General features: G+C 44.6%; 1 protein-coding gene across 5 annotated transcripts in view; it reads left to right on the top strand.

Annotated features, from left to right (window-relative positions):
• PPP2R5A (protein phosphatase 2 regulatory subunit B'alpha) overlaps positions 1-26,933 on the top strand; it is a 356,054-nt gene that overhangs the window by 220,827 nt on the left and 108,294 nt on the right. For all 5 annotated transcript variants that reach the window (XM_029593246.1, XM_029593245.1, XM_029593244.1 and 2 more), the window contains one exon: positions 12,402-12,461. In XM_029593246.1, coding sequence (XP_029449106.1) covers positions 12,402-12,461 — 60 coding nt within the window. The remainder of the gene's footprint in view (positions 1-12,401; positions 12,462-26,933) is intronic.

The following is a 26,933-nucleotide window of genomic DNA, read 5'->3' as shown; positions in this document are numbered from 1 at the left end:
TATTGTCTTTTTTTCTATTTCTTTTCTCTCCATCTATCTTATTCTCTCAAACATTCAGTCAGGTTCTCATTCTCACATGCTTTCTCTCCCACACACACACATAGGCTCTCACTCTCACAGGCTCTCTCTCATACAATCATTCATACACACAGTCTCTCTCTTGCACATGCTGTCTGACTCTCACACACCCAGGCTCTCTCTCACTCCCACATGCTGTCTTGCTCAAGCACAGGCTCTCACTCATACAATCATTCATACACACAGGCTCTCACTGGCACATGCTCTCTCTCATACAATCATTCATACACACAGGCTCTCACATGCTGTCTCTGCAAATATTCAGGTCCTCGCTCCCACACACAATCTCTCAACTCATCTCATACACGCACACAATCGCTCAACTCATCTCATACACGCACTGTACGGGCCCTCAGCCTCTCTCTTACCTCTGGTCCTCCTCTTCACGGGTCGCTGCAGGATGGGCTCTGCAGTGGCCCTGATCTTCTCGGGCCGATCCGCGGTGGGGACCCTGCTGTTGGGCCTCCTGCTCTGCTCGCCCGCTGCAACAACGCTGCTGCTCCTCTTCTGCTTGCGGCTGATGCTCCTCCCCCTTTCTGCCCGTGCGGCTCCGGCAACATTTTTCTTCCGGGGCCGCATGGGCAGGAAGGAGGAGGAGCACCTGCACGTTTCGACGTGACCTTTTTCTTCTTCGGGCCGTGGTGAGGTGAGCTCCACCACGGCCCTGCCGATCTTCCTGCTGTGCGTATCCGGCACACAGCACAGCGATATTTCACTGCTCAGCCGCCAGTGGGATGAGCTCCACCGGCGGCTGCATTGGCTCCCACTTGCCGGTGTGTCACGTACACTGGCAAACTGCAGGCGACACACTAAAGTGTCGCGACACACACTTTGGACAGCTCTGTTCTACATGAACAAACAAAGGGCATGGGGTCATGGTCTCTTTGCCTAGAAACAGTAAACATAACTTAATTGCCATGCAAGCATCAGGCTGACTTGCAAGCGACTGACCTTCCAAGGATCTCCAACGCATTAGCAGATCGCCTTAGCAGAGTTTTACAAGCACATGAATAGGCTCTACAGTAATCAATAGCTGATAGACTGTTCAGTCTATGAGGACTTCTAGCAATTGATCTATTTGTGTAAAACAGAAAACTGCAAAAGTTTTACTCCTTTCTTCCCAGGGAACTCAGATATGCTCAGGATCCTTTTCTACTCAACTAGAATACAGATCTCATGTATGTTTTTCTACCAATTCGACTGATAACCAGAATGGTACAAAAAATACTCAAAGAAATAGCCCGTCTGAGCCCCTAAGCACCAGCATGGCCAGACAGGTTTGGTTCACATATTTGATATAGCTGTCCATCAGTCCTCAGATCCATCTTTATCAACTGTTTCATCCGAACCTTCCCTCCCTCAGTTTGATGGCTTGAATGTTGAGAGCTCAACGATTGCCACGTAATCCTTACTCAAGCAGGTTGAAGGCATAATAGTGCCTGCCAGAAAATCATCATCTGGAAGAGCCTACAACTCTTCTCCACATGGTGTTAATGGACCACCTTGGATCCGTTCATTTATGAACCCAAAGAATTACTGAGCTATTTGCGCTCCTTCTGCTTCAGGATTAACAACTCATATGTAAGAGTACATCTCAGTGCCATAGCAGCTTACCATACTCAAACTGAGGGTAAGCTTATCTCTATTCATTTGTTAGTTTGCAAGTTCATGAAGGACTTAACTAAACCTCTAATCGTGAAACCATCTGTTCCAAGGGATCTAAATGTGGATCTGGTACAACTGTTGAAGCCACCATTTGAACTTCTCTCATGTACCTAATGTGGAAATTAATATTCCTGGTAGCAGTAACGTTGGGCAAAAGTCAGCGAGCTTCAGGTTTTAATTCATTATCCACATTATATGCAGTTCTACCACAATAGAGTGATGATCCATACCTACCTAAAGTTTTTTGGTTTTTTTTACCAAAGATTGTATCAGCTTTTCAGCTTACTCAAACCATCTTGTTATCTACATTCTTTCCGAGGTATCATACTCATGAAGGTGAAAAGACTCTACATACCTTACAGTGTTAAAGGGCCTTGGTTTATTACAAAAGGAGGACTTAGCCCCATTGTTAGGCTTTGCAACTATTTGTCTCTTATGATCTTAACAGACTGGGAATAGCAGTGGTGAAGCATATAATAACCAACTGAATATATTGCATCACACTGCATATGCTAGCAAGTCTACAAATTAGACACTGTGGAGGCTCCTCAGTTAGAGCCATGGCTGCATCAGTGGCTCATCTGCAAAGCCGAAACTTGGTCATTAGTACACAATTTTGCATCCCATTATTATAGGGGCAATCTCTCAAAGAGTGACAGTAAATTTGTACAAGTAATTAGTTTTGCTTAGCACCCAGTCCATATTGGGGTCCAGATTGCTTATTTCAGTAAGCGCTCTGCTGCAACCCTCAACTTGGTCTTGCCACATGTTATAGTTAATTCAGCCCTGCTTATCAATAAGAAAGGCAAGTTTGCTTTCCATAAACAGTATTTTCCTTAGATAGCAGGATGATTTAGCTATACTAAATACCTGCCTGCCTTCCTGGAGAGTCGACTACCTAGCTAGAATTAGCTCTAAAATTGACTTAGGGGGCTCATGATGCAACACCTGAATGGGAGATTCATTCAGTGTTGCTGTATGACAGCCCCCACATGTAATAGCTAATTCATCCTGCTATCTACACAAATTGTTTACAGAAAGCAAACTTACTTTACTATTCCTGGGAGTGAGTACAGGAACTAGATATACTTTAGTGTCTGCCCAGACTGGCCACTGTCAGAGAGACATGTTGATGGGCTTAATGGATCTTGCTTGAGGGGCCCAAGATGCCCTCCACTAGAGCAATCCCGATTCTCGGGTCCAAGAAGGAGGAAGATACAGCCTGTACCATGTTCCCTCGCCCACATTTCCCCAAGCTTTTGCCGGATCCCTCCGGCTTACCACGACCTATGACCCCTCCATGCCGGGGGAGCTATCAATGCCACCGGTGCCCTAGAGGCCTCTGAAGCCTTTGGAGCCCAGGGCTAATGCCCCTCATGGACCTCGCCAATGACATGCTGGTCCCAGTGAGGAGGAGGTGCCATATGACCCCTGGGTTACAATTCCACAGACTCATCCTCTGATTACTCCGATGACCCCCTTTCGGAGCCTTCCCCTCCAGAGGAGCAGTGCCTATTGCCACCCGAGGACTTGTCCTTCACGAGGTTTGTCAGGGCTGTGGCCGAGGCCATTCCCTTTCAGCTGCTTATGGAGGAGGATGTGTGTCATAAGATGCTAGAGGTTCTCCAGTTCATCGACACTCCCAAGGAAATCGTGGCGGTTCTGATCCACGATATTTTCAAAGAACTCCTCCGCATGTGGGAGCCACCTCACTTCTGTCTTCCCCATTAACAGGAAGGCTGATGCCACTTACTTGGTGCAACAGGCCATAGGGTTTGATAGGAGACAGTTCCCCCACTCCTCGGACGCGTCTTCAGAGTTCTCAGATGACCCCCCTCTCGAAGCCTTCCCCTCCAGAGGAGCGGCTTCGCTCTCTGCCCAAGGACTGTCTTTCGACAGCTTTGTGTGAGGGCCATGGCAGAGGCCATTCCCTTCCAGCTCCTTTTGGAGGAGGATAACAGTCATAAGATGCTGGAGGTCCTCCAGTTCATCGACGCTCCAAAAGAGGTCGTAGCGGTGCCAGTCCACGATATCTTTAAGGAGCTGCTCCTCCATACGTGGGAACTACTGGTGTCTGTTTCCCTGTTGAACAGGAAAGCTGATGCAACTTATCTGGTTCAACAGGCCATGGGCTTTGAACGACTGCACTTATCCCACCAGTCTGCGCTGGTGGAGTCCGCGCTTAAGAAAACCAGATGCTCCTGGACATGCTTCTGCCCCTCTGGGGCGCAAACACAGGGAGCTCAACGGCATAGGGAGGAAAATGTTCCAAGGGGCTATGCTGGTGGCCAGTATTGCATCCTACCAGCGGTACATGACCCAATACGACCACAACCTATGGAAGCAAGTCCAGGAGTTTGCGGAGGGACTTCCCCTGCAACAGCAGGAGTCCCTTGCAACCATTGCCTCACTGGGACTTGAGGCAGGTAGACACGAGGTCAGGTCTACCTATGACATCTTCGAAACCGCAGCCTGCCTAACCGCCGGTAGAGTCTGTGCCAGAAGGCAATCTTGGCTCCGGACCTCCGGCCGGAGGTTCAGGATAGGCTTGCAGACCTCCCCTGTAAAGGAGAGAACCTGTTTGGGGATAAGGTGAAAAGAGGTCAAGGCGCAGCTGAAAGATCAGCATGATACTCTTCAGCAACTCTCCACCAGCCTCTCAGAAGGCTCTTCCGCTGCCAGGAAGTCCTCCAGGCCGGGCTCTCACAAGCCCTTCTACCGGTCAAGGAAATACTTCCCTCCGGCTGCTCGTACTTGCCCATCTCGGTCCAGCCCTAGAAGCCGTGGCCAGTAGCAGCAAGTTCCGAGGGCCCAACCAACCCCCCAGCAGGCCCCGTCGGCCAGCTTGTGACTGGCAGCGAGAGGGCACGAGCCAAACGCTGGTTCCCATGGCGGCCGATCCCCCAGTTGGCTGCAGGCTTCTTTGCTTCACCCGCTGCTGGGAGGCGATCACTTCAGACCGTTGGGTCCTCTCCATTGTCCACCAGGGCTACTGCCGGAATTTCAGCAGGCCCCCCATTTCCATCATGGGGTACGGCCGCCCATCAGGTCATCCTTCAGTCAGAACTTTCTGCCCTTCTAGCGGCTGACGCGGTAGAACCAGTTCCCCGCGAGCAGTGGGGCCACAGTTTCTACTTGAGATATTTCCTCATTCCAAAGAGGAATGGTGGCTTGCTCCCCATTCTTGATCTCAGGGCGTTAAACCGTTTTCTCGTAAGAGAAAAATTCAAGATGATCTCTCTGGGCTTGCTGATCCCGCTCCTCCGAAGAGGAGACTGGCTCTGCTCCCTCGACTTAATGGAGGCTTACGCCCATATTGCAATTGTCCCAAACCACAGGAAGTACCTCCGCTTTCTGGTAGGGACGGCACATTTTCAATATAAAGTACTGCCCTTTGGGCTGGCTTCAGCCCCACGCGTCTTCACAAAATGCTTGGCGGTGGTAGCTGCCTATCTCAGACGTCGCTCAGTCCACATCTTCCCATACCTGGACGATTGGCTGATCTGGAGCGAATCACACTCCGGGGCCGTGAATGCTCTAGCCTTGATGGTTCAAACCTTACAGACCTTGGAATTCATTATCAACTTCCCCAAGTCACATCTCAATCCATCTCCACAGCTGGACTTTATCGGTGACGGGTTGGATACTGCACAAGCGAAAGCTTTCCTGCCCAGGGATCGAGCGGTTGCCCTCTCCTTGCTAGCTACCCTCGTTCGCAACAGAGAGAAGGTACTGGCCCGTCTGCTGCTGGACTACATGGCGGCCTCGGTCCATGTGACCCCCTTGGCCCGCCTCCACATGAGGGACCCACAGTGGGCCTTGCGGTCCCAGTGGCGTAGGCATCCCAGAATCTGGAAGGTGCCGGTGATGGTCATGCCTCTCCCTAACCTGGCGGGAGGCCCAATCCAATCTGGAATTCGGGCTCCCATTCCAGCCCTCACCACTAATACCTCACCTTAGGGGTGAGGGTCTCACGCAGACGGCCTGCACACCCAAGGCCTCTGGACTGCGGCCGAGTCCCGCTGCCAGATACATTTTCTGGAGCTGCAGGCGATCCAGTACACCTTGTGGGCCTTCCAGGACAGGCTATCTCCAAGGTCGTCCTCATCAGAACTGATAACCAGGTGGTGATGTGGTACATCAACAAGCAGGGTGGCACGGGCTCCTTCCCCCTCTGCCAGGAAGCAATACAGGTCTGGGATTGGGCCCTCTGCAGGGGGATGAACCTACGGGCCACATATCTGCCTGGCCACCTGAACACGCTGGCAGACCACCTCAGCCAGTCCTTCCAGCCACATGAGCGCTGGAAGGACTGGCTGAGGGACCTGAACCCGGCGGTGGCAGCCGATCTATTCCGTTGCTGGGGCATGCCAGACATGGACCTGTTTGCCTCTCCCCACAATCACAAGGTGAGTATGTTCTGCTCCCTGATTCCGGGGAAGGACCGTCCGGCCTGCGACACGTTCTCCCTTCACTGGGGACAAGGTCTCATGTACCCCTACCCCCCTGTTCCGCTTCTCTCGAGGACTCTGACGAAGCTGCAAGAGGACGGGGGGACCATGATCCTGGTGGCACCATCCTGGCCAAGATAGGTATGGTTCCCTCTGCTCCATGACCTATCCATGAGCGCACCAGTTCCGCTGGGGACGGCTGCCAACCTCCTATAGCAGAACCAGGGCACCCTGCGCCATCCAAACCTCCGGGCCCTGGCCCGCACGGTGTGGGTGTTGAGTGCATGATCCTTCAGCCCTTACAGCTCTCAGATGGTGTTTCCAGAGTCTTGATTGAATCCCAGAAACCTTCCACTTGGAGATCTTACAGCTCGAAGTGGTGCGGCGGTCACAGACTAGACCCTTTCTCCTGCCCAATCCCCCACCTGCAGGATTCTCTGTGGCACCTGTCCAAGTCTGGCCTCCAGACCAGCTTGGTCCGAGTACACCTCAGCACCCTCAACGCCTACCATCAAGGCGTCGCTGGAGCACCCACCTCAGTTCAGCCACTGGTCAGGTGTTTCATGCGGGGCCTAGTTCAACTGAAGCCCACACTTCACCTGCCGGCAACCCCATGGGATCTCAACGTTGTCCTGGTGAGGCTCATGCGGCATCCATTTGAGACTCTCAAATCCTGTGACCTGAAGTTCCTCACCTGAAAAGTTATGTTCCTGGTGGCGATCACTTCCGCTCGCTGGGTCAGCGAGATCCAGGCCCTGGTTATGTACGCTCCCTACACGAAATTCTTCCATGGTCGTATAGTGCTGCACACGCATCCAAAATTTCTGCCAAAGGTGGAGACTGTTTTCCACATCAACCAGTCAATTATCCTTCCCGCGTTCTTCCCATGGCCTCATTCTCACCCAGGGGAACATGCTCTTCACACCCTGGACTGCAAGCGGATGCTTGCTTTCTACTTGGAATGTACAGCGAGACATAGTCTACCCAGCTCTTTTTGTGTCCTTTGACACCAACAGGCTGGGAGCAGCAGTGGGGAAGCAGACCCTATCCAACTGGCTAGCAGATTGCATTGCCTTCTGCTACATGCAGGCAAGCCTCTAGCTGGCCGGTAGGGTGAAGGCTCACTCTGTGCGGGCTCTGGTGGCGTCAGTGGCCCATCTGCCTGTGGACCCTGTCACCAAAATCTGCAGAGCCGCGACCTGGAGTTCTCTCCACACATTCGTGGCTCACTACTGCCTCGACAGGGATAGTCGCTAGGACAGAGCTTTTGGCCAATCTGTCCTCTGCAATCTATTCGTCTTGAACCCAACTGTTTTCATCATGCTTTCTGTGGGACCACACTGTCCCAGTTTTCCCACAGCGCCGCAGTTGTGCTGTGCCCGTTGGCACCTTGTTCAGCTACTGTGGGTTCCTCTGATCACAGAGGGCAGTCTGGAGCTCTGTAATCACTCACATGTGAGGACTACCATTCTTGTCCTAGGAAAAAGCGCAGTTACTTATCTGTAACAGGTGTTCTTCTTGGACAGCAGGTTGTTAGTCCTCAAGAATCCCGCCCGCCTCCCCACGATGTTAGGTTCACCTTCGTTTTGTTGTTTTATTTTTTGCTCGTATTTTGCTATGTTACCAGACTGAAGGGGGGACCTCACGTAGACGCGAGGATAGCAGCAGGCTGGGTATGCTCAGTCTGCTAGTCAAAGTTTCTAGAAACTTTGACAAAAGTTTTCCGTGCCGGGCTCCATCTGATGATGTCACCCACATGTGAGGACTAACATACTGCTGTCCTAGGAGAACACCTGTTACAGGTAAGCAACTGTGCTTTCTCACCCATTGTTTGTTCATGTCTCCTTATTTATTTGAAGACCATCCTTAACTAGCTAGTTGCATCATTGTGGCTGCTTTTATCTACTAGTCATCAGAAAATGGGTGACTCTTCTGACAGCAGTACAATATTTCCTCATTTGTAAGTTATTCTTATTCAAGTTGTACAATTTAGTTCTAAAGCTAAACTGTACAAGCAACTGAAGAACAGCAGGTTCAAAGGTACATGGGAAACCTCAGGTTCATTGGTGCATGAAAATGCTCAAAAGCTTTTCTAGAAAACCCTGGAAGAATTCTGTGACTTGACAAATTATGCATATATCATAACACACCGACGAGACTCGTACTACTATCAGAAAAGTATTACTGGTAAGCAATTACCTTTTCCATGTCATGCTTAATCTAAAATTCCTTTACATTTATTAAAGGGAACAAGTGGCCTATGAATTTATTTATTTATTGAGTTTTGTATACCGTCTTTCGGTAGAGCCATCATAATGGTTTACAGATTATGTAAAATTTTAGTAGTTAATGGTTTACAGCTTATGTATAACTTAGTAGTTAAATAACTGTAAAAAAAACCAAGTGAACAGTACAAATTTCTCTTCGCAGTTGTGAAACAGTAAACCAATGTTAACAATAGTAGATATGAATATGTTTCAAATTCAGAAAGTATTACTAGGTTGGGAGGGAGGGAGAGGAGGTTCAGGGTGGGGAGCAGGGAAAGAGGTTTATATTTGCGAGTTCAGTTGAGAGTTGGGGTGATCAGAGGTCTGAGAGTCAGTGAGGAATTTGCGGAACATGAAAGTTTTTAGGTCCTTTTTGAATGTTTTCAGGTTGTACTGGGTTCTTAGTGCTTTAGGAAGGGTGTTCCAGAGTTTAGGAGAGGCGATGGAAAAAGCTCTTTGTCTTGTAGTTGTTAGATGCGCATCTCTGATGGGGGGGATGCTTAAGTATCCTGTGTTGTTTGAATGTAGGTTTCTTTGAGGGTTCTGGGGGGTTATGTTTAGGTTATTAAGTCCTTGATGGGCATCATTTAGAATTTTGTGGATGATGGTCATTGATTTGTAGGCGATGCGTGCAGTAATAGGGAGCCAGTGAAGAGATGTCAATATGGGTGTTATGTGATCACTTCTTTTTCTTCCTGTTAGTATTCTGGCAGCTGAGTTCTGGAGTACTTGGAGTGGCTTGAGTGATGATGAAGGTATGCCAATTAGCAAGGAATTGCAATAGTTGAAGGTAGAGAAAATAAGAAGTTGTAGGACAGTTCTGAAGTCACAGGGGTTGAGAAATGGCTTCATATGTCTTAGGGTTAGGAGTCTGTGGTAACCTTCTCTAGTTTTACTTGCTATGTGGTTCTTAAAAGAGAGCTGTTTATCAATGATAACTCCGAGATTTCTGGTATGGGTGGTAGGGAGTATAGAAATCATTTGTTTGTCTGGTATGTTCAGGGGTGGCGGTGTTGGATTGGGTTTTTTATCCATAAGTACTATTTCCGTTTTGTCAAAATTGATTATGAGTTTCAGAGAGTTTAGTAGGTGCTTGATTGAGATAAGGAGATCAGAGATTTTCTTGTAGGTGTCTTCAATCGAATTTTGTATGGGAATTAGAAGCTGGATGTCATCAGCGTAGAGAAAGTGAGTGATTCGATGTTCTTTTAGTAGTTGGCAGACGGGGAGAAGGTATATGTTGAAAAGGGTAGCGGATAAAGCTGATCCTTGAGGGACTCCCGTGTTGAGGTTGATTATCTTTGATGTGTTGTTGTTGATAAGTACTTGGTATGTTCGATCGGATAGGTAGGAAGAGAACCATTGTAATGTGGTGCCAGTTAGGCCAATTTGGGATAGTTGTTCTAACAGTATGTTGTGGTTAACTGTGTCGAAGGCAGCTGAGAGGTCAAGGAGTATAAGCAGGTATTTTTCACCTTTATCGAAGCCTCTTATAATGATGTCATTAAGGGAGATGAGGAGGGATTCTGTGTTTAGGTTTTTTCTAAATCCATATTGTGATGGAGGTAGGATGTTGTTTTTCTCCAGATATTCATCAAGTTGGGTGTGTACGACTTTTTCAATGGTTTGGCTAGGAATGAAAGGTTTGATATAGGGCGGTAGTTGGTGAGGATTTCTGGATCAAGGTTGCTTTTTTTAAGGATTGGTTTGATGATAGCAGATTTGAGGCATTTGGGGTATTTGCCCTCAGTCAGTGATAGATTAATGATTTTGGTGATGGTTTTAGATATGGTAGGTTCAATTGTTTTGAGGGTGGTTATTGGGATGGTATCTAATGGATGTTTAGCAGGGTTCAGTTTATTTATTATAGTTTGAATCTGGAGGGTGGAGGCGGTGTCAAAGTCTGACCATGATGAGGTTATCTTGTTGTTAATTTTGGTGTTCAGGTTGTTGGTTATGTTAGTTTGGATTAGATGAGATATTTTGTTTTTGAAGAAATCAGCAAAGTCATCACATCCATGTTTGGTGCATATAGGATCATGGGTGGTTTTGGTAAGTTTCTTAATTATTGTAAATAACATTCTGGGGTTATGATGAAATTTGGAGATTTTGTTGGAGAAGAATTCCTTTTTCGCATTGTTAATGATATTTTTATATTGAGCTAAGTTGTTTCGATAGTTATTTAGTGTGGTAGAATTTTTGTTTTTTCTCCATTCCCTTTCTTTTTTTCTAAGTAAACGTTTAGCAGATCTGATATTTTCATTATACCATCAGTTGTTATGTTTAGGCTGTTGTTTAGACTTTGTAATAATGGGATTCATGTTGTCTGCAACTTTTTTTGTGATGTTTAGCCATGATGAGGTAGCATTTTCGGAGTTAGATTGATGTTGTTTAATTCAGTTTGTAGAGTTTTTTTGTAGGATTTCAGTGTTGAAAGGTGAGCGGTATGATATTATTCTTTGAGTGCTTTGAGGAATGTTGAGGTTGATATTGGTATGTAAGTTGGCTTGGATTAGGTGGTGGTCAGACCATGGTATTTCTGTGGTGTGAGTAGAGTTTGATTTCCATATTTCAGGGTTGATAAAGATGAGGTCAATTGTGTGGCCTGCTTTGTGAGTTGGAGATTGGATTATTTGTTCCAGATTAAGAGCTGATAGAGCATCAGTGATGGTTTGGCAGGCTTTTGATTGGGTGTATAAGTTGAAGTGTATGTTGAAGTCACCAAGTATGATGATGGTTTTGTTGAGGGAGATGTTATTCATAATATATTCAATTAGAGGGGAGCAGTTTTTATCCAGTGCTCCTGGAGGAGAGTAAACCAGGCATATTTGAAGTTTGGCAGAGTCATATAAAGCAATTTCAAATGGAGGAGGAATGTTTGATGAACGAAATGATAGTTGAAGGCTTTTTTTTTTTTTGATATAAGCATTAAGCCACCTCCTTTTTTATTTTTTCTGGGGATTGAAGATATGTTGTAATCCTGGTTGGTTAGTTGGTTTATTAAGACTGAGTCGGTGTTTTTTAGCCAGGTTTCAGTAACTGCAATGAAATCTGGTTTGTAGTCGTTGAGTAGGTCATTGAACAGCGGGATTTTTTTTGTGATTGAACGAGTATTGATAAGTATGAATGAGAAGAGCATATAGCTTGAGATTGGAATATGTGTATTATTTTTGTTGATGTTTGGTTGTTTTACTTTATGTGGATGTTTTGGAGAGGTATTTTTCTTTTTTGTTGAATGTTTCTTGGAGTAAGTGGGAAGGTTAGTTGGAGATGAGATCTTGTTCATCTTCAAATCTTTTGTGTGAATTGTTGAAGTTGTTTGTACCCAAGGTTTTTGGGGGTTGTTTTTTTTTATTAGGAATTGGGAGGGGTGAAGGTAGGAGTTGATAGAGGGAAGCTTTGAAGGCTGCGTCGAATGGGCTGCGCAAAGGGGCGCGCAAAGGGACTTGCTCCTTTGGTCGCGCTCCTTCGGCGCACGGCACCTGGGGTGAGTGTTAATTTAAAATCCACTCACACGGCCCCTCCTCTCCAGTCAGGGGGCTGGCTTTGCTGCGGGTCAGGTGGTGTTGCTGCTGGGAGGCCTTTCCGAGGCCTAGTTGAGGTCCGGTGACGCTGGCTGCGTTCGGGTGGGGGTCCCCTCGATAGTCTCCCTCAGTGCTGGTGGAGGCAGTCGGGAGAGTGAAGCGTCTATGGGGAAGCCCCTGCGGAGTTTGGCGTCGGCATGGTGAGAGAGGATCCCGGCAGTGATGGAGGAGTCCCCGAGAGCTGGTAGGTGGGGAAAGGCTGACTAACGGTCCTCTGGTGTTTGGTGGGGCGCCCGGGGTGAGTGTTGTACAATTGAATTGAAGTACAGTTGAAGTTTAAATGATTTTGAACAGATACTGTATTTTGTTTTCCCAATAAATATGATCTTCATAGTTGCATTTGTTTTTTTCAACAGGTTTATATATGAAACAGAACATTTTAATGGGGTTGCGGAGCTACTTGAGATACTAGGAAGGTAAGTCCCTTGATCATTACATGTCCTTATCTCTCCATCACAACTTTACTTAAGTTTGTTTTTCTCTTGCTCCTTTGTTTTTATTTATTAAATTTATAATCTGCCTTTCCATAAAAAAAGCTTTAGGCAAAAAACAATCAGTAAAATAAATGCTATATTTTAAAAAAGGCTTGTGTTGGTTGGTTGGTCAGTTGGTCACACTGTTGTCTGTCTTTGGTTATCAGGTGCACTGTTAAGACTATCTGAAAAGCATCGTTGCACACAGGAACACCAGCACAGCACACTCACAAGCTGACACATGCTCTCAAAAGCATAGGTGTCCTCACAAACAGGCTGTTATTGACCAGACACCTGAGCAACTTCGAGTAATGTTCACTAATATGTCTGACTGCAAAGCCCTGTCTCTCACGCTTCCACACACAGGGATAGTTAGGTATAGGTGCATTCTAGCATGCACAAGTATGCAGAACATACAAGCGCACACTGGCCTACACATACACACAGATATACACACACAGGCAGAGGCACCCCCACACATAGGCACAAGACCCCATATCCACAGGGGCACGCACGCACACACTCACACAGGTTGTTATAGACCAGACTACCCAAGCAACACTTGCACTTTTCGCGAGTAACATATAAAAGAAATTAAACAATTGTAAAAAAATACCAAATAAGGTCCCAGATTTATTACTATACTCAGAGCCAAAGAAGGTGTATTAGTCAACACCGACAGGGATATAGCTAAAACTTTACAGGTTTTTTAATATGGAGTTGTTTTGTTCTGTGGAGTGTGAGATGGATAAATGTTGGAATTTTTTTGACTAATGTCCACTTTCCAAAGTTTACAAAGGCCCATCTGAACTGGCTTAACAGACCCATTAGTGAGGAGAGATAAGGATGGGAATTGGAAAGGTGAAACCTTTAAAGGCACCAGGTGAACTATTTACCGAGGCCCCTTAGTTTGACTTGATATATGTTTTATTGACCAATGGTGTATATCCTAAGGGAGTCAGTTTGGCACAATTCCTTTATGATTGGCAGTTTCTTCATTATAAAAGAACTGGCAACAGCTTTTTGTCTAAAGAACTTTCCAAGAAGATAAGTATTTGCCCAGGAAAACAATCTAGGCATCAGTGGATAATACTTTGAAATTGTCGGCTCAGTGTGCTGCAGCAGTCAAAAAAGCAAACAGAATGTTACGAATTATTAGGAAGGGAATGGTTAATAAAACGGAAAATGTCATAATGCCTCTGTATTGCTCCATGGTGAGACCGCCCCTTGAATACTATGTACAATTCTGGTTGCCGCAACTCAAAAAAGATATAGTTGTGATGGAGAAGGTACAGAGAAAGGCGACCAAAATGATAAAGGGAATGGAACAGCTCCCCTATGAGGAAAGACTAAAGAGGTTAGGACTTTTCAGCTTGGAGAAGAGACGGCTGAGGGGGGATATGATAGAGGTATTTAAAATCATGAGAGGTCTAGAATGGGTTTATGTAAATCAGTTATTTACTCTTTTGGATAATAGAAAGACTAGGGGGCACTCCATGAAGTTAGCATGTGGCACATTTAAAACTAATCGGAGAAAGTTCTTTTTCACTCAAACGCACAATTAAACTCTGGAATTTGTTGCCAGAGAATGTGATTAGTGCAGTTAGTGTATCTGGGTTTAAAAAAGGTTTAGATAAGTTCTTGGAGAAGTCCATTAACTGCTATTAATCAAGTTGACTTAGGGAATGGCCTCTGCTATTACTTGCATCAGTAGAATCTGATCTTCTCAGTGTTTGGGTACTTGCCAGGTTCTTGTGGCCTGGATTGGCCACTGTTGGAAGCAGGATGCTGGGCTTGATGGACCCTTGGTCTGACCCAGTATGGCATGTTCTTATTACATAATCCTATTGCTTTATGACTTTCATTGGCTGCCTATGTCCTGCCAAGCCTAATTTAAAATTCTGTGCTTATGTTCAGAGTTTCATGTGATTTTGACTCTATTTGCTTCAAGAATCATTGAAGCTCTCCTTTGCATTCCTTCTGCAAAAGAGCTAAGATTGACAAGGATTCGAGGGCAATCTTTTTTATGTGTAGCTCGCTCCCTTTACAATTCCTTTCTAAAGGTAGCCAATTGGAAAAAAATTATTTGACATTCAGAGGGCAGATCAAAACTTAGCTTTTTAATGGTGCTTTTAATACTTATTGAATTTTATCTTTTAGAGATTCTATGCTGTATTTAAATTTTTATATGCTTTTAGTATTTTTTTATTTGGTATTTTTAAGTTGAAACTTTATATTATTAGCATTGGAAACTTATACACAAACCTTCAGAATGCAGTGGTTCCTATACACTCCAAAGGTAGTTTGCATTAACAAATCCCATATAGCTTAAATTAGCAACAATACATTAAAAAATGTCTCTGGGCTGGCCTGGTGGCTCAGTGGCCATTCTATGAACTGTCATACAGAAGAACCTGTGTTCAATTCCTGGCTCAGGTCTTTTGCCTTCCACATCAGCTGTGGATGCAGCAGAGGCAATAATCACAGTCCCCAAGAAAAGGGTATCAGTTATCATACCTTGATGCTGAATATAGGGCCCATGATATTTTTGTGATATGGGAATTCCTTTTTCGAAAGATAAGCAGTTCACTCTGTCACACATGTAGGCAGGGCCGGTGCAAGGGGATTAGGCGCCCTAGGAACCTTCTGAATTGCACCGCCCGCCCCTGGTCGTAGCCCTGACTCCAGGGGCAGGAAGTATATGCCACCACCCCCCCAAATTTAAATAACCCCAAGACTCACAAAAACCTCTGGTGGTCCAGCATGGGGCCCGGTAGCAGTCTGCCATTCCCATGCCATCGGCTGCCACTAACCAAAATGGCACCGGTAGCCTTTAGCCCCTACCATGTGACAGGGGCTACCGCGTCCATTGCCTCTACCATGTGACGGGGCCGGCCAATGGCACACAAAATTGCTAGAATGTCTTTTATTCCAGAGTCTGACCTTAAAAAAAAAAAAAAAAAGCTGTTTTGATTCACCTTAATGTACTTGGCATGTACAGTGATTATAGAGGTCTACCCTTCCAAAATGTTCACTTTTTGTTGCTTTATAGCCTGGAAGTAAAATGCATTAAAACAGTTTGTTCCATGTATCCACACATCCTAGCCCAATTAAAAAATATATTCCTTAATTCCTTAGAAAATCAAGTAGAAATTAAAAAAAAAAAAATACAGTGGCTTGCAAAAGTATGTGATCCCCTAAAGTCAGCAGATTTGTATGAATTACAAATGACACTTAAACATATTGTTCCAGACAATATGTTTATTGCAAACCAGTATGCTCAAAATACTTTTTAAAAGTCACAATTCATTATTTCTCTACATTTTTTGTAAAATAAAATTAAAAACTGAAAAATGCTGCTTGCATAAGTATTCAACCTCTTCAGACTAGCACTTGGTTAGAACCACCTTTTGCTACAATAACAGCTTTTGTCCATTGCGGTACATTTCTACCAGCTTTGCACACTGTTTGGGTGTGAATTTTGCCCATTCTTCCTGACAGATTTGCTGCAGGATGTTCAAGTTGATTGGATGACACTTATGGACTGCAATTTTCAAATAGTGCCTTGGATTGAGATCTGGGCTTTGACTTGGCCGTTGTAGAACATTCACCTTTTTGTGGTTCAGCCACTCCTGTGTTGCTTTGGCCTTGTGCTTGGGATCATTTTCCTGCTGAAAGATGAACTTTCTCCCAAGTTTGTTTTTTAGCAGACTGAGGCAGGTTGTCTTGCAGTATTATTTTGTACGTTTTTCCTATCTTGTGCATGTCTGTAACTTTATCTTTAATTTCCTTAGAATGCTCTTTAATCTTCATTTTCGCAGCTTTGCTTCAAGCTCACAGTCTGACCAATTGTACTGGAATTAGGGGCTTTTATCCAGAAAAGCTGACTTTTTTTTTTTTTTAATGATTCACAGATAGAGGCCAGTTGTAAGTCAAATTTTAAGGCAATATTTTTCATCTGTGTAAACTTGGAGCTTCCATAGCAATGCCAGCAGCATTTTTAAGTTTTTAATTTTATTTTACAAAAAATGTAGAGAAATAATGAATTGTGACTTTTAAAAAGTATTTTGAGCATACTGGTTTGCAATAAACATATTGTCTGAAACAATCTGTGTCATTTGTAATCCACACAAATCTGCTGACTTTTTAGGGGTTAAATATTTTTCCAAGCCACTGTACATGGAATAGCTTGGTTGGATAAGTGCCCACTCCTTTTGTACTTCTATAGCAATCCTAAATATTTAAAGCTTTGGTAAACCAATTGCCTTCAAAAGCACATACCATTTGAATTGGCCCCACCTGTTTTAAACCACACTGATTCACATGAAGGCAGAATAAATCCAGCATTTCCTGTTGGTTATTTCTGCTGGATAGTACCTTTCATAGCAAAGAACTAACCATGAGCACCAAGAAGCTCCAGGACAAACTTGTGAAAAGGCACAGATCTGGCAATGGGTGTAAAAGAATTGCAGAGTCCTTGTCTTTCCCTCTGAGCATGGAAAAAACAATTATTAAGAAATGGAAGATGTATGATACCACCAAGACCAAGCCATCTCTGCAAACTGGATGACAGAGCAAAAAGACTGATCATGGAAGCAACCAAGAGGCCAATGGCAATTTTGAAATAGCTACAGGCTTCTATGGCCAATACTGGGCAAAATGTCCATGTGAGAATAATATTCCAAGCACTCTATAAATCTGGCCTGTGTGAGTAAGGTGGCAAAAAGAAAGCTATTACTCAAGAAAGCCCTGCCTGAATTCCATTTTTAGTATACAAAGGAAATTGTTATGGTTATTGGTGTTTGGGTGGATCCTTGGACACTGTGGCAGCTGACCACGCCCATGGGGGGCAGTCCCATGAGGGACCACAGCGTCAGGCTAAACTCCGGACAGACAACACAGATTTGAATCTTTTATTAAACAGTATTTGGAACCACCAGAGGTGGCAGTAGTGAGTAGTGGTTGTAGAGCCCGGCTGGGCACATCTCTCACAGAACGCTGGAATGGTTTCTCTGTGAGCAGTGCTGTAGTGGAAAAGACTGAGAGAATGAGCACACAATAGAATTAGCATTCAGAGTCCCAAGTAGAATAGGAAAGCTCCAAGACAGGGAGAGCAGACCCTCAAGGAGCGAGTACCTGATCCCTTAGAGCAGAGAGCGCTGTACTCACTAGCAGTAGCCAAGATTCCACTAGACGAGAGGTCTGGCACTGGAGCAGATGGCAGGCCCTCGAGGAGAGAGTACCTGTTTCCGGCGAAGTGGTACTGTAGAGAGAGAGATGTTTCCTCTATTCACAGATGATGACTAGTTAGTTCTTCCAAGTAGAAGGTAGAAGTTGCAGGCAGCGACACAGAGAACATGGGCACTTGAGCGAGTACCGGTTTCCTGATAGCACCTGAAAGAAGCAGAGAGTCCCCCGAGGAGCCGGTACCCCGTTAGTGACCCCGAAGGGTAGTAAGAGTTCCAGTAGAGCTGGAGTGGCAGAGTAGCTTAGGAACGGAGAGCGAATCCCATCCGTAGAGTTCCGGTTGCTAACTCGACGAACCAGCAAACGAAGTAGGAAGATATACCCTGGAATCATGACGTCAGAACAGGGGGGTGCCCCTGAGGTTCGCACCAACCTGGAAATAAAGATGAGGGCGGCGTGCACGCGCCCTAGAGGTACCTTGAAGGAGCATGGTGGGAGGCAGCACCAAAGCCGGTCTGGGGACACCAGAGAGGTCGGCAAACAGACGCCGCGACGGCCATCAGTCCAAGGTGAGCGGGAGGAGGTGCAAATAGAGAGAGGTAGGTGGGGCGAAGCCATTGAAGACCGGACGCAATAGAAATTCAGTGGCTGCTGTAACCAAGTGGCAAAAATATGTGGTCTGATAAAACTGAAATAGAACCTTTTGCTTGACTGTAAAGCATTATGTTTGGTGCAAATCCAACACAGCACATTGAACACAATGCCTACTGTGAAGCATGGTGGTGGCAACATCATGGAGAAGTTTCTCATTATCAGTGACAGGGGCACTTGTCAGGACAGAAGGGTCCGTGAATAGAGAAAAGTACAGAAAAGTCCTTGAGAATATCATGCAGCTCTCTACAAGAAAGCTAAAACTGGGATGGAAGTTCTCTTTTCAGCATGACAGTGACTTGAAGCTCACAGCCAAATGTCCTGGAATAGCTCAGTCAGAGCACTGACCTCAGTCCAATCAAAAATCTGTGAACAATAAGATATGCCATACTGGATCAGACCAAGGGTCCATCAAGCCCATCATCCTGTTTCCAACAGTGGCCAGTCCAAGTCAAGAGTACTTGGCATGTACCCAACACTAAATAAATAGATCTCAAGCTACTATTCCTTACTCATTAATAGCAGTTTATGAATTTTTCCTCTAGGAACTTATCCAAACCTTTTTTTAAACCCAGTTACACTAACTACCGTAACCACATCCTCTGGCAATGAATTCCAGAGCTTAACTATGCGCTGAGTAAAAAAGAATTTTCTTCTATTTGTTTTAAATGATCTACTTGCTAACTTCATGAAGTGTCCTAGTCCTTTTATTATCTAAGAGAGTAAATGACTGATTTATATTAACCTGTTCAAGTCCTTTCATGATTTTGTAGACCTCTGTCATATCCCCCTCAATCGTCTCTTCTCCAAACTGAACAGCCCTAACCTCTTTAGCCTTTCCTCATAGGGGAGCAGTTCCATGCCCCTTATTTTGGTTGCCCTTCTCTGCACTTTCTCCAGTGCAACTATATATTTTTTGAGATGTGGCAACCAGAATTGTACACAGTATTCAAGGTGTAGTCTCACGATGGAGCAATACAGAGGCATTATGACATCCACTGTTTTATTTGCCATTCCCTTCCCAGTAACTCCTATCATTGTTTACTTTTTTGACCGCAACAGCACACTGAACCGATGATTTCAATGTATTGTTTACTATGATACTTAGATCTCTTTCCTTGGTGGTAACTCCTAAGATAGAACCTAACATCGTGTAACAGCAGCAAGGGTTATTTTTCCCTATATGCATCACATTGCACTTGTCTACACTAAATTTCATCTGCCATTTGGATGCTCAATCTTCCAGTCTCACAAGGTCCTCCTGCAATTTATCACAATCCACTTGAGATTTAACTACTCTGCATAATTTTGTGTCATCATCAAATTTGATCACCTCACTTGTGGCATGACTTGTGAAGATTGTTGTCCATCAGTGGTTCCTGAGGACCTTCACAGAGGTTGAATAGTTTTGTAAACAAAAATGGTCTAATATGACAAATCTAGGTGTACACATTTGGCGGCGACCTATCCCAACAGACTCACAACTGTAATTGGTGCCATAAGTGCGTCCACTAAATATTGACTCAGGAAATGGAGATGTATCCAGTTGTTGGATTTGTTTGTTGTTGGATACAAATATGCTTTATCCCCCAATAAAACATTTGACTCTGAAAGATTTGGCATATGGTATTTTGATGGGTGAAAAAAAACTAATTTAATGTATACAAGTCTGAGACATTGACATGACATAAAATAAAATATGAAAAATGTTCAAGGGGATGTAGATTTTTAATAGCCACTATAGCCAGCATGTAGAAAAGAACCCTATTTCCTGTGCAGCTTCCAATTATCAGGTTGATGGGACAGCAGTGTGGTTCTTAATCATCTGATTAAAATCTCTTTCAAACCTGTCTCTTGTGAGCTCACATATCTGACCTGGAAGGCTGAATTTGTGATGGCTGTCATTTCAGCCCAAAGAATCAATGAACTCCAGTTCCTAGTGCCTTATATTAAATATAATAATAAGATGGTCTCCCCATGCATCCCAAGTTTTTGCCTAAGGTGATATCAAGCTTCCATCTTAATCTGTTGCTTTGCCAACATTTTTCTTTCGTCCATATATCCACAAAGAAAAAAAGATTCCATTCTCTGGACTGAAAGAGAGCTGTTGCCTTCAACTTGGAGAACAATTAAGTCCTTAGAGTTCACCCAGCTTTGTGTTTCTTCTGACTCTAACAGATTTGGGAGTGTAGTGTCATAGCTAGGAAGTCTCATGTATGTGACTCATTGAACAGCCTGTCCTCAGAGAAAGTAAAATTTCTTAATTGTAATGAGGGTTCTCTGAAGAGAGCAGTTCAGTCACACAAACCTTACCTCTCCTTCCAAGTTGTTCTTCCCATTGTCATAACTTATGTATGGACCTGAAGGAAGTCATGGGAATTGCCACACGTGGGTAATGAAAGGCTTTAGCCTTTTCCAGAAATTGGCTTGCGAAAGAATCTATCTTGTGCCAGTCTAGGTCATGTAACTCATGTGTGGTGAACTGTTGGTGTTATACCTTGCAAAACACCAAGTCAGCATGTTAGCACTGTAATGACATTATATGGAAGGATATGAGGGAAAAAAGTGGTATATTACGCTTGTATTTTTAGCAAACTTCAAATAAAAGTAGGACAATTTCTTGTTGTTTTTTCACTTACGTGAGCTCTGAGAACTTGTGGGTAGAATAATTTAGCACAGAATAATGAAAATCCTTTTTTTTTTTCTAAATAAACCCTGTTTTTATAACACTTTAAGTGTAAATTGGAAGCATTAATATTCAATATTCATTAGGTGTTTGAAGAATTTTTTCAGATTTATAGCATTTTTCCAGGAATCTAAATTTTCCTTTAAAAGAAAGCCCATCTTGTGTTGCAAAATATTTTTTAAAAGCATAGACAGCATGTGGATGCTTGGAACAGGTTCCCAATGGAAACAACAAAAAACATCAGACAAGCAGAGCGGATCCTTGGCTATGGGGGAGGACAGGGTAAAGCTGGCGATTTTGTAGGGTTTGGTGGAATTCATTAAGGATCTACAGCTTTTACAGAATGCAGCCACTTAGCTCATTATTTTTTGTGCTGTTTTCAGAACACATTCTCCCATTTTTTGAAAGCAACACTGGCTGCTTGTGGCTTTTATAGGGACGTTTAAAATGGTAGCATTGGCTTTTAAACCTTTGATCAATGAAAAACCACAGTACTTCCCTGACTGGTCATTCCAATCACAAGAGAGCATTTGCTTGTGATACCTTCCCTTAAGGAGGCTTGCCTGCAGACAGCACACAAGTGTACATTTTCTATCATGGGACCTACTCTCTGGAATACATTTCCAGTTGACCTTCAAGAATGTACAGATTAAAATATTTCATAAGAAATTTAAATGTTATTTTTAAAAGCCTTTGGCTAAGTTTACTGTTTTAATATTTTGTCTTTTACATTGTTTTGTCTATATTTTTATATCTATGTAATGATTGTTCCTATCTTAGAATAGCTGTTTGTCTAGAAGACCTAGTTATAAGAATTGTGAAATAAATGTGATTTATTTAACCGCCTCTTTGAAAGAAACCTTTCATCCAAAGCGGTGTAACGTGTTGTTTAGTAGGGTTTACAATCTACTGATACATGCATCATACTGGAAAACAGGAAATTAATACTAATATTGGTACAACTAATGAGACTGATTTATATAGGACAGCTTACACACATCTACAGACATAGATAAAATAAATATTGCACGGTAGGGGAAAATACAGCTGAATTTACAGATTATATACATCACAACTTGGATATAAAGTGTCAGTATAGAATAGATTTAATTTATATGATAAGACAGTGGTAAAATAAGTTGTCTGCACGTAGTGTGGGGTTGTCAGTTGATGCCAGTCAGAGAGAGACATAACAGGGTAGGTTCAGTGGTGCAGTTTAGTCACACATACCCTTGAATGCTTGGTTTAAAAGTCAAGTTTTCACCTACTTCCTGAAAATGAGGTAGTTCTCATTTTGGTGTAGCAGTTCTGGTAGGACCATAAGGAGGGGACTAGTCTGAGAAGGCCCAAATTTGAGTATTGGAGCACTTTATTTCCTTTGCTAAGGGAGTAACTAAGTTCCTTGGGTTGACCTTAGAGGTCTGATCGGTATATAGAGAGAGAGAACATCAGACTTGCCATACTGGATCACACGAAAGATCCATCAAGCCCAGTATCCTGTTTCCAACAGTGGCTAATCCAAGTCACAAGTACCTTGCAGGATCCCAAGGGTTATCCCAGGACAAGCAGTATGCTAGTCCTCACATATGGGTGACATCATTGATGGAGCCCTATTGCGGAAAACTTTCTGTCAAAGTTTCTAGAAACTTTTGACTGGCACTCTGAGCCCACTGAGCATGCCCAGCATGCCATGATATTCTCTGCCACAGGGCTCTCCCTTCAGTCTTCGTTTTTCCACACTGCAATTGGCATCGCGGAGCAAGAGCCTGTGTGGGTTTTCTCACATACTGTCTGACTAAAAATCAGATTCAAAAACAATTCTTTCTCTCCCATATCAGGGTCTCCCGTGTTACCACCAGTGAGTAATTTTTCTCTCATTTTACTCTCTTGAGTAAAACTATTTTTCTTCTCATTTCCATCGACTGCTGTCGAGGAAATTATTGCCACGGGATTTAAAAAATGTCCTAACTGTAATCAGACTATGTCCATTACAGATCCACACCTCGAGTGTGTCCTTTGTTTAAGTCAAATGCACGACGTAACATCTTGTCCAAAGTGTGCTGAGATGACCGCGAAGGGTCGAAAGGCCCGACAAGAAAAGATGGAACATTTATTACATCTACAACTTTTGCCTTCCCCGTCAACATCTACTCAATCATCTCCGGCCGGAGTTTCGAATCGTTTAATCCTCAAAAAACGTCGTCCGGAAGGCTCGGGGGATTGTTCATCACCGACCCCCATCCGTGGCATCAACTAGGTCAGCGGCGGAACATCGACCAAAGCATCGGCATCGTCACCCATCGATCCCAGAGGCGCTTCTCTCCCCAGAGAAACCGACCGCAAAACAGCCTCGACAAGAAATACCGAGGCTTTCACCTCCTCTCAATGCACCGATCATCGAACCTCCACAGGGCCCTGTGGAAGGACCAACAACACCGCAACCATGTGTAGCTGCCCTGCCTGCACCAGCTATCACGGAGGAATTGACAGATTTTATCCGTCAAGCGGTGCTCCAAGCATTGAAGGACCATCGACCATCGATGCCCTCGCTGACGTTGATTCTGATGCCCGCACCGATGCCAGCACTCCCGATGCTGGTACCAATACCGAAGCCATTGCCTGCACCGACACTGAAGCTGCCATTGATGCCGATGCCTCTACCATCGCCGATGCCCGGCCCAGTGCTGGAACCAGTCCTGTCGATGCCGACGCCAGTGCCTGGGGCTCCAGGACAGCCTGAATTAGCGTTGTTTCAGCTTCTTATGAACAGATTCGACGCAATCGTCGGTGCTTTACCACCAAAACCAATTCCAGCCAAGCCACATGAAGACATCCCTGGACGGATACCGCTTGATGATCCACGGCCAGGTCCTTCAGGGCTTTTTCGGCCACCAAGGTCTTCTCCCACTTCTCCATGTCGATAAGAACCATACGATTCCTGGGAGGACAGACCTACGGATACTTCTTCTGAGAGTTTTTTATCTGACCCTTCTTCTCCAGAAGGAAGGAAGAAATCCCCACCGGAAGATTTATCCTTCACTAATTTTGTTAAGGATATGGCAGACCCCATACCATTTACTTTGGTATCGGAAGTACTACAGTTCGTGGACCCTCCAAAAGAAGTCTTGGCCATCCCTGTCCATGAAGTACCCTTGGAATTACAGCACAGACTCTGGGAGCATCCATGCTCCGTAACATCTATAAACAAGAGAGTGGACACCACTTATTTAGTTCAAAATGTCCCTGGATACCAAAAATCACAACTGCCACATCAATCAGTTGTTGAGGCTGCACAAAAGAAGTCTAAGGGAATAAGACCTCATTCCTCCACTCCTCCTGGGAAGGATCACAGATTCCTGGACTCCCTTGGGCAGGAAAGTGTATCAGGGAGCCATGCTCAATTCAAGGATTGCGTCATATCAGCTATATATGATGCAATACTGGAGGAATCTGTGGAAACAGATGCAAGATTTCAAATTCCTTACCACTGCAGTACCAAGAAGCAGCTCAAGCCATAATACACAAAGGGCTTGAAGCTGGAAAGCACAAAGTCCGAGCCACTTATAACAATTTTGAAACTGCTTCCAGAGTAGCGGCCTCAGAAATAAGTGCACGTCGCTGGGCATGGTTGAAGGCCTCGGACCTCAGGTCTGAGGTCCAGGAAAAACTGGTTGATTTGCCATGCGTAGGGGATAACCTCTTTGGCTCAAAGGTGCAGGATGCTGTGACCCAGTTGAAAGAACATACAGAAACCTTGCACCAACTGTCGTCAGTTCCGCAAGATTCTGCTGCATCATCATCTCGCCGTCCTCCAAGGAAGGAATCTCAAAGGCCTTTCTACAGGCAGAGGCGTTATTATCCTCCAACATCAAGGGGCAGATCTTCTCGTCCGCAGCAAAGATCTCAGCCCAGACAACCTAGAGCTGCTAGGCCTCAACCTCCACCGCAGACGGGACTGACTGCAGGCTTTTGAGGCCATCACCAGAGACCAAAGCCATCTCCACAACCCACAACCGGATCTGCCAGTAGGAGGCCAAGTTTCCTCCTTTTACAACCATTGGGTACAGATAACAACAGACCAATGGGTGCTCTCAATATCATCTTGAGGTTACCAACTCAATTTTGTCTCATTTCCAAAAGATTATCCTTCAAAACCTCTTCCACTAAGCGAAAATCACATAATTCATCTACAAGCAGAAATATCCACCCTTCTGAGAGCCAGAGCCGGTGCCCCGGACTCAGCAGGGCAGAGGATTCTACTCCCGTTATTTCCTCATTCCAAAGAAAACCGGAGGCCTACGTCCCATCGTAGACCTCACAAATCTCAACAAATTTCTGAAGAAAGAAAAGTTGGGGTGGTTTCTCTAGGCACCATGCTTCCACTTTTTCAAACAGGAGATTAGCTTTGTTCTCTGGATCTACAAGATGCTTACGCTCTCATTCCAATATTCCCTCCTCATCACAAGTATCTGCGTTTCCTGGTGGGTCATCAGCATTTCCAGTACAGAGTGCTACCATTCGGACTTGCCTCAGCTCCCAGAGTATTCACAAAATGCCTGGCAGTAATAGCAGCACACTTACACAAGGAAAGTGTCCATATCTTCCCTTATCTAGACAACTGGCTCATCAGAAGTCAATCTCAACAAGGAGCTCTGGCTTCTCTCAGCCGAACAATTGCTCTACTTCACTCCATGGGCTTTCTCATCAATTATCAAAAGTCCCATCTAATTCCGTCTCACCTGCTTCAATTCATAGGAGCAGAATTGAACACCATACTTTCAAAAGCTTTTCTACCCGAGGATTGGGCAGACACACTTTCCCTATTGGCAAACTTGCTACACTCAAAGAAACAAGCAACAGCTCATCGGTTTCTAACTTTACTAGGCCAAATGGCCTCCACAGTTCATGTCACTGCTATGGCAAGACTAGCTATTCTGTCCCCATTGATGGGTACATGTCTGTGTTTGTAAATAGTGCAGCTCACCTGTGTTTACCACAGCCTCTCCTTACTAGTAATGTGACACTTTCAATAACTCAGCAGAGAAGTCTTAAAGCCCTGCCTTTAAAAGGGAGTATGCCTTTAACAAAAGCCCCCTCCCTTCATGTTCCCTCCTGATTCACTGGGTCCTGGGCTTTCTGCTATTGGCTCTCGCCCTTACCTCAGCTGAGGAGAGTTTCTCCGGTATTCATTGCCGTGACTGTGGGTTAGTCCCAGCCAAGCCAGCAGCAGACTTACGTGTCTGTAACCGTTGTTACAGAACAGCTTTTTACATTCCTCCTACCGCTTAAGTATAAGACTAATCAGCCTCAACCCCACTTTATCTTTCCCTGCGCCCCAAGAATCTTCACCTTCCTTCCCCTGCCTTCACCCAGCTACAAGGATCTCTGCTAGTGGAACAGACGTTTGAAAGCAACTCTTGTAAGTAGTTATAAATTAGCTTTACAATAAAGATTTCAAACTTAAAGATCTTTGTTTGAGGACTGATTGGGTGGAACGTTAACTGCTTTGAATGAGGGAACTTGGAAAGTTTCTGTGAAACAAAACAGTATAAAGCTGTACAGTGAAATTCTGTTCAGTTGAGAACTGTACACTAGCCATGAGAATAACCCAATGGACTTTAAGATCACAATGGGTCCAAGCCATTCAACCACTGTCCTCTCCAATTCAAGTAACCCACCAACTGCGTTCATCTCTGCTTTGGTGGGCGAACAAGGACAACTTGTGCAAGGGCCTGCCCTTCCATCAACCAGTCCCACAGATAACTTTAACTACAGATGCATCCACCTTGGGTTGGGGAGCTTACATAGACAATCTCCAAACCCAAGGTACTTGGACAAAACTCAAAGCAACATTTCAAATCAATTTCAGGGAACTTCGAGCTATACGTTAT

Source organism: Rhinatrema bivittatum, chromosome 3 (genome assembly GCF_901001135.1).
Source record: "Rhinatrema bivittatum chromosome 3, aRhiBiv1.1, whole genome shotgun sequence".
Lineage (NCBI taxonomy): Eukaryota > Metazoa > Chordata > Amphibia > Gymnophiona > Rhinatrematidae > Rhinatrema > Rhinatrema bivittatum.
This window is presented reverse-complemented; position numbering and strand designations above follow the sequence as displayed.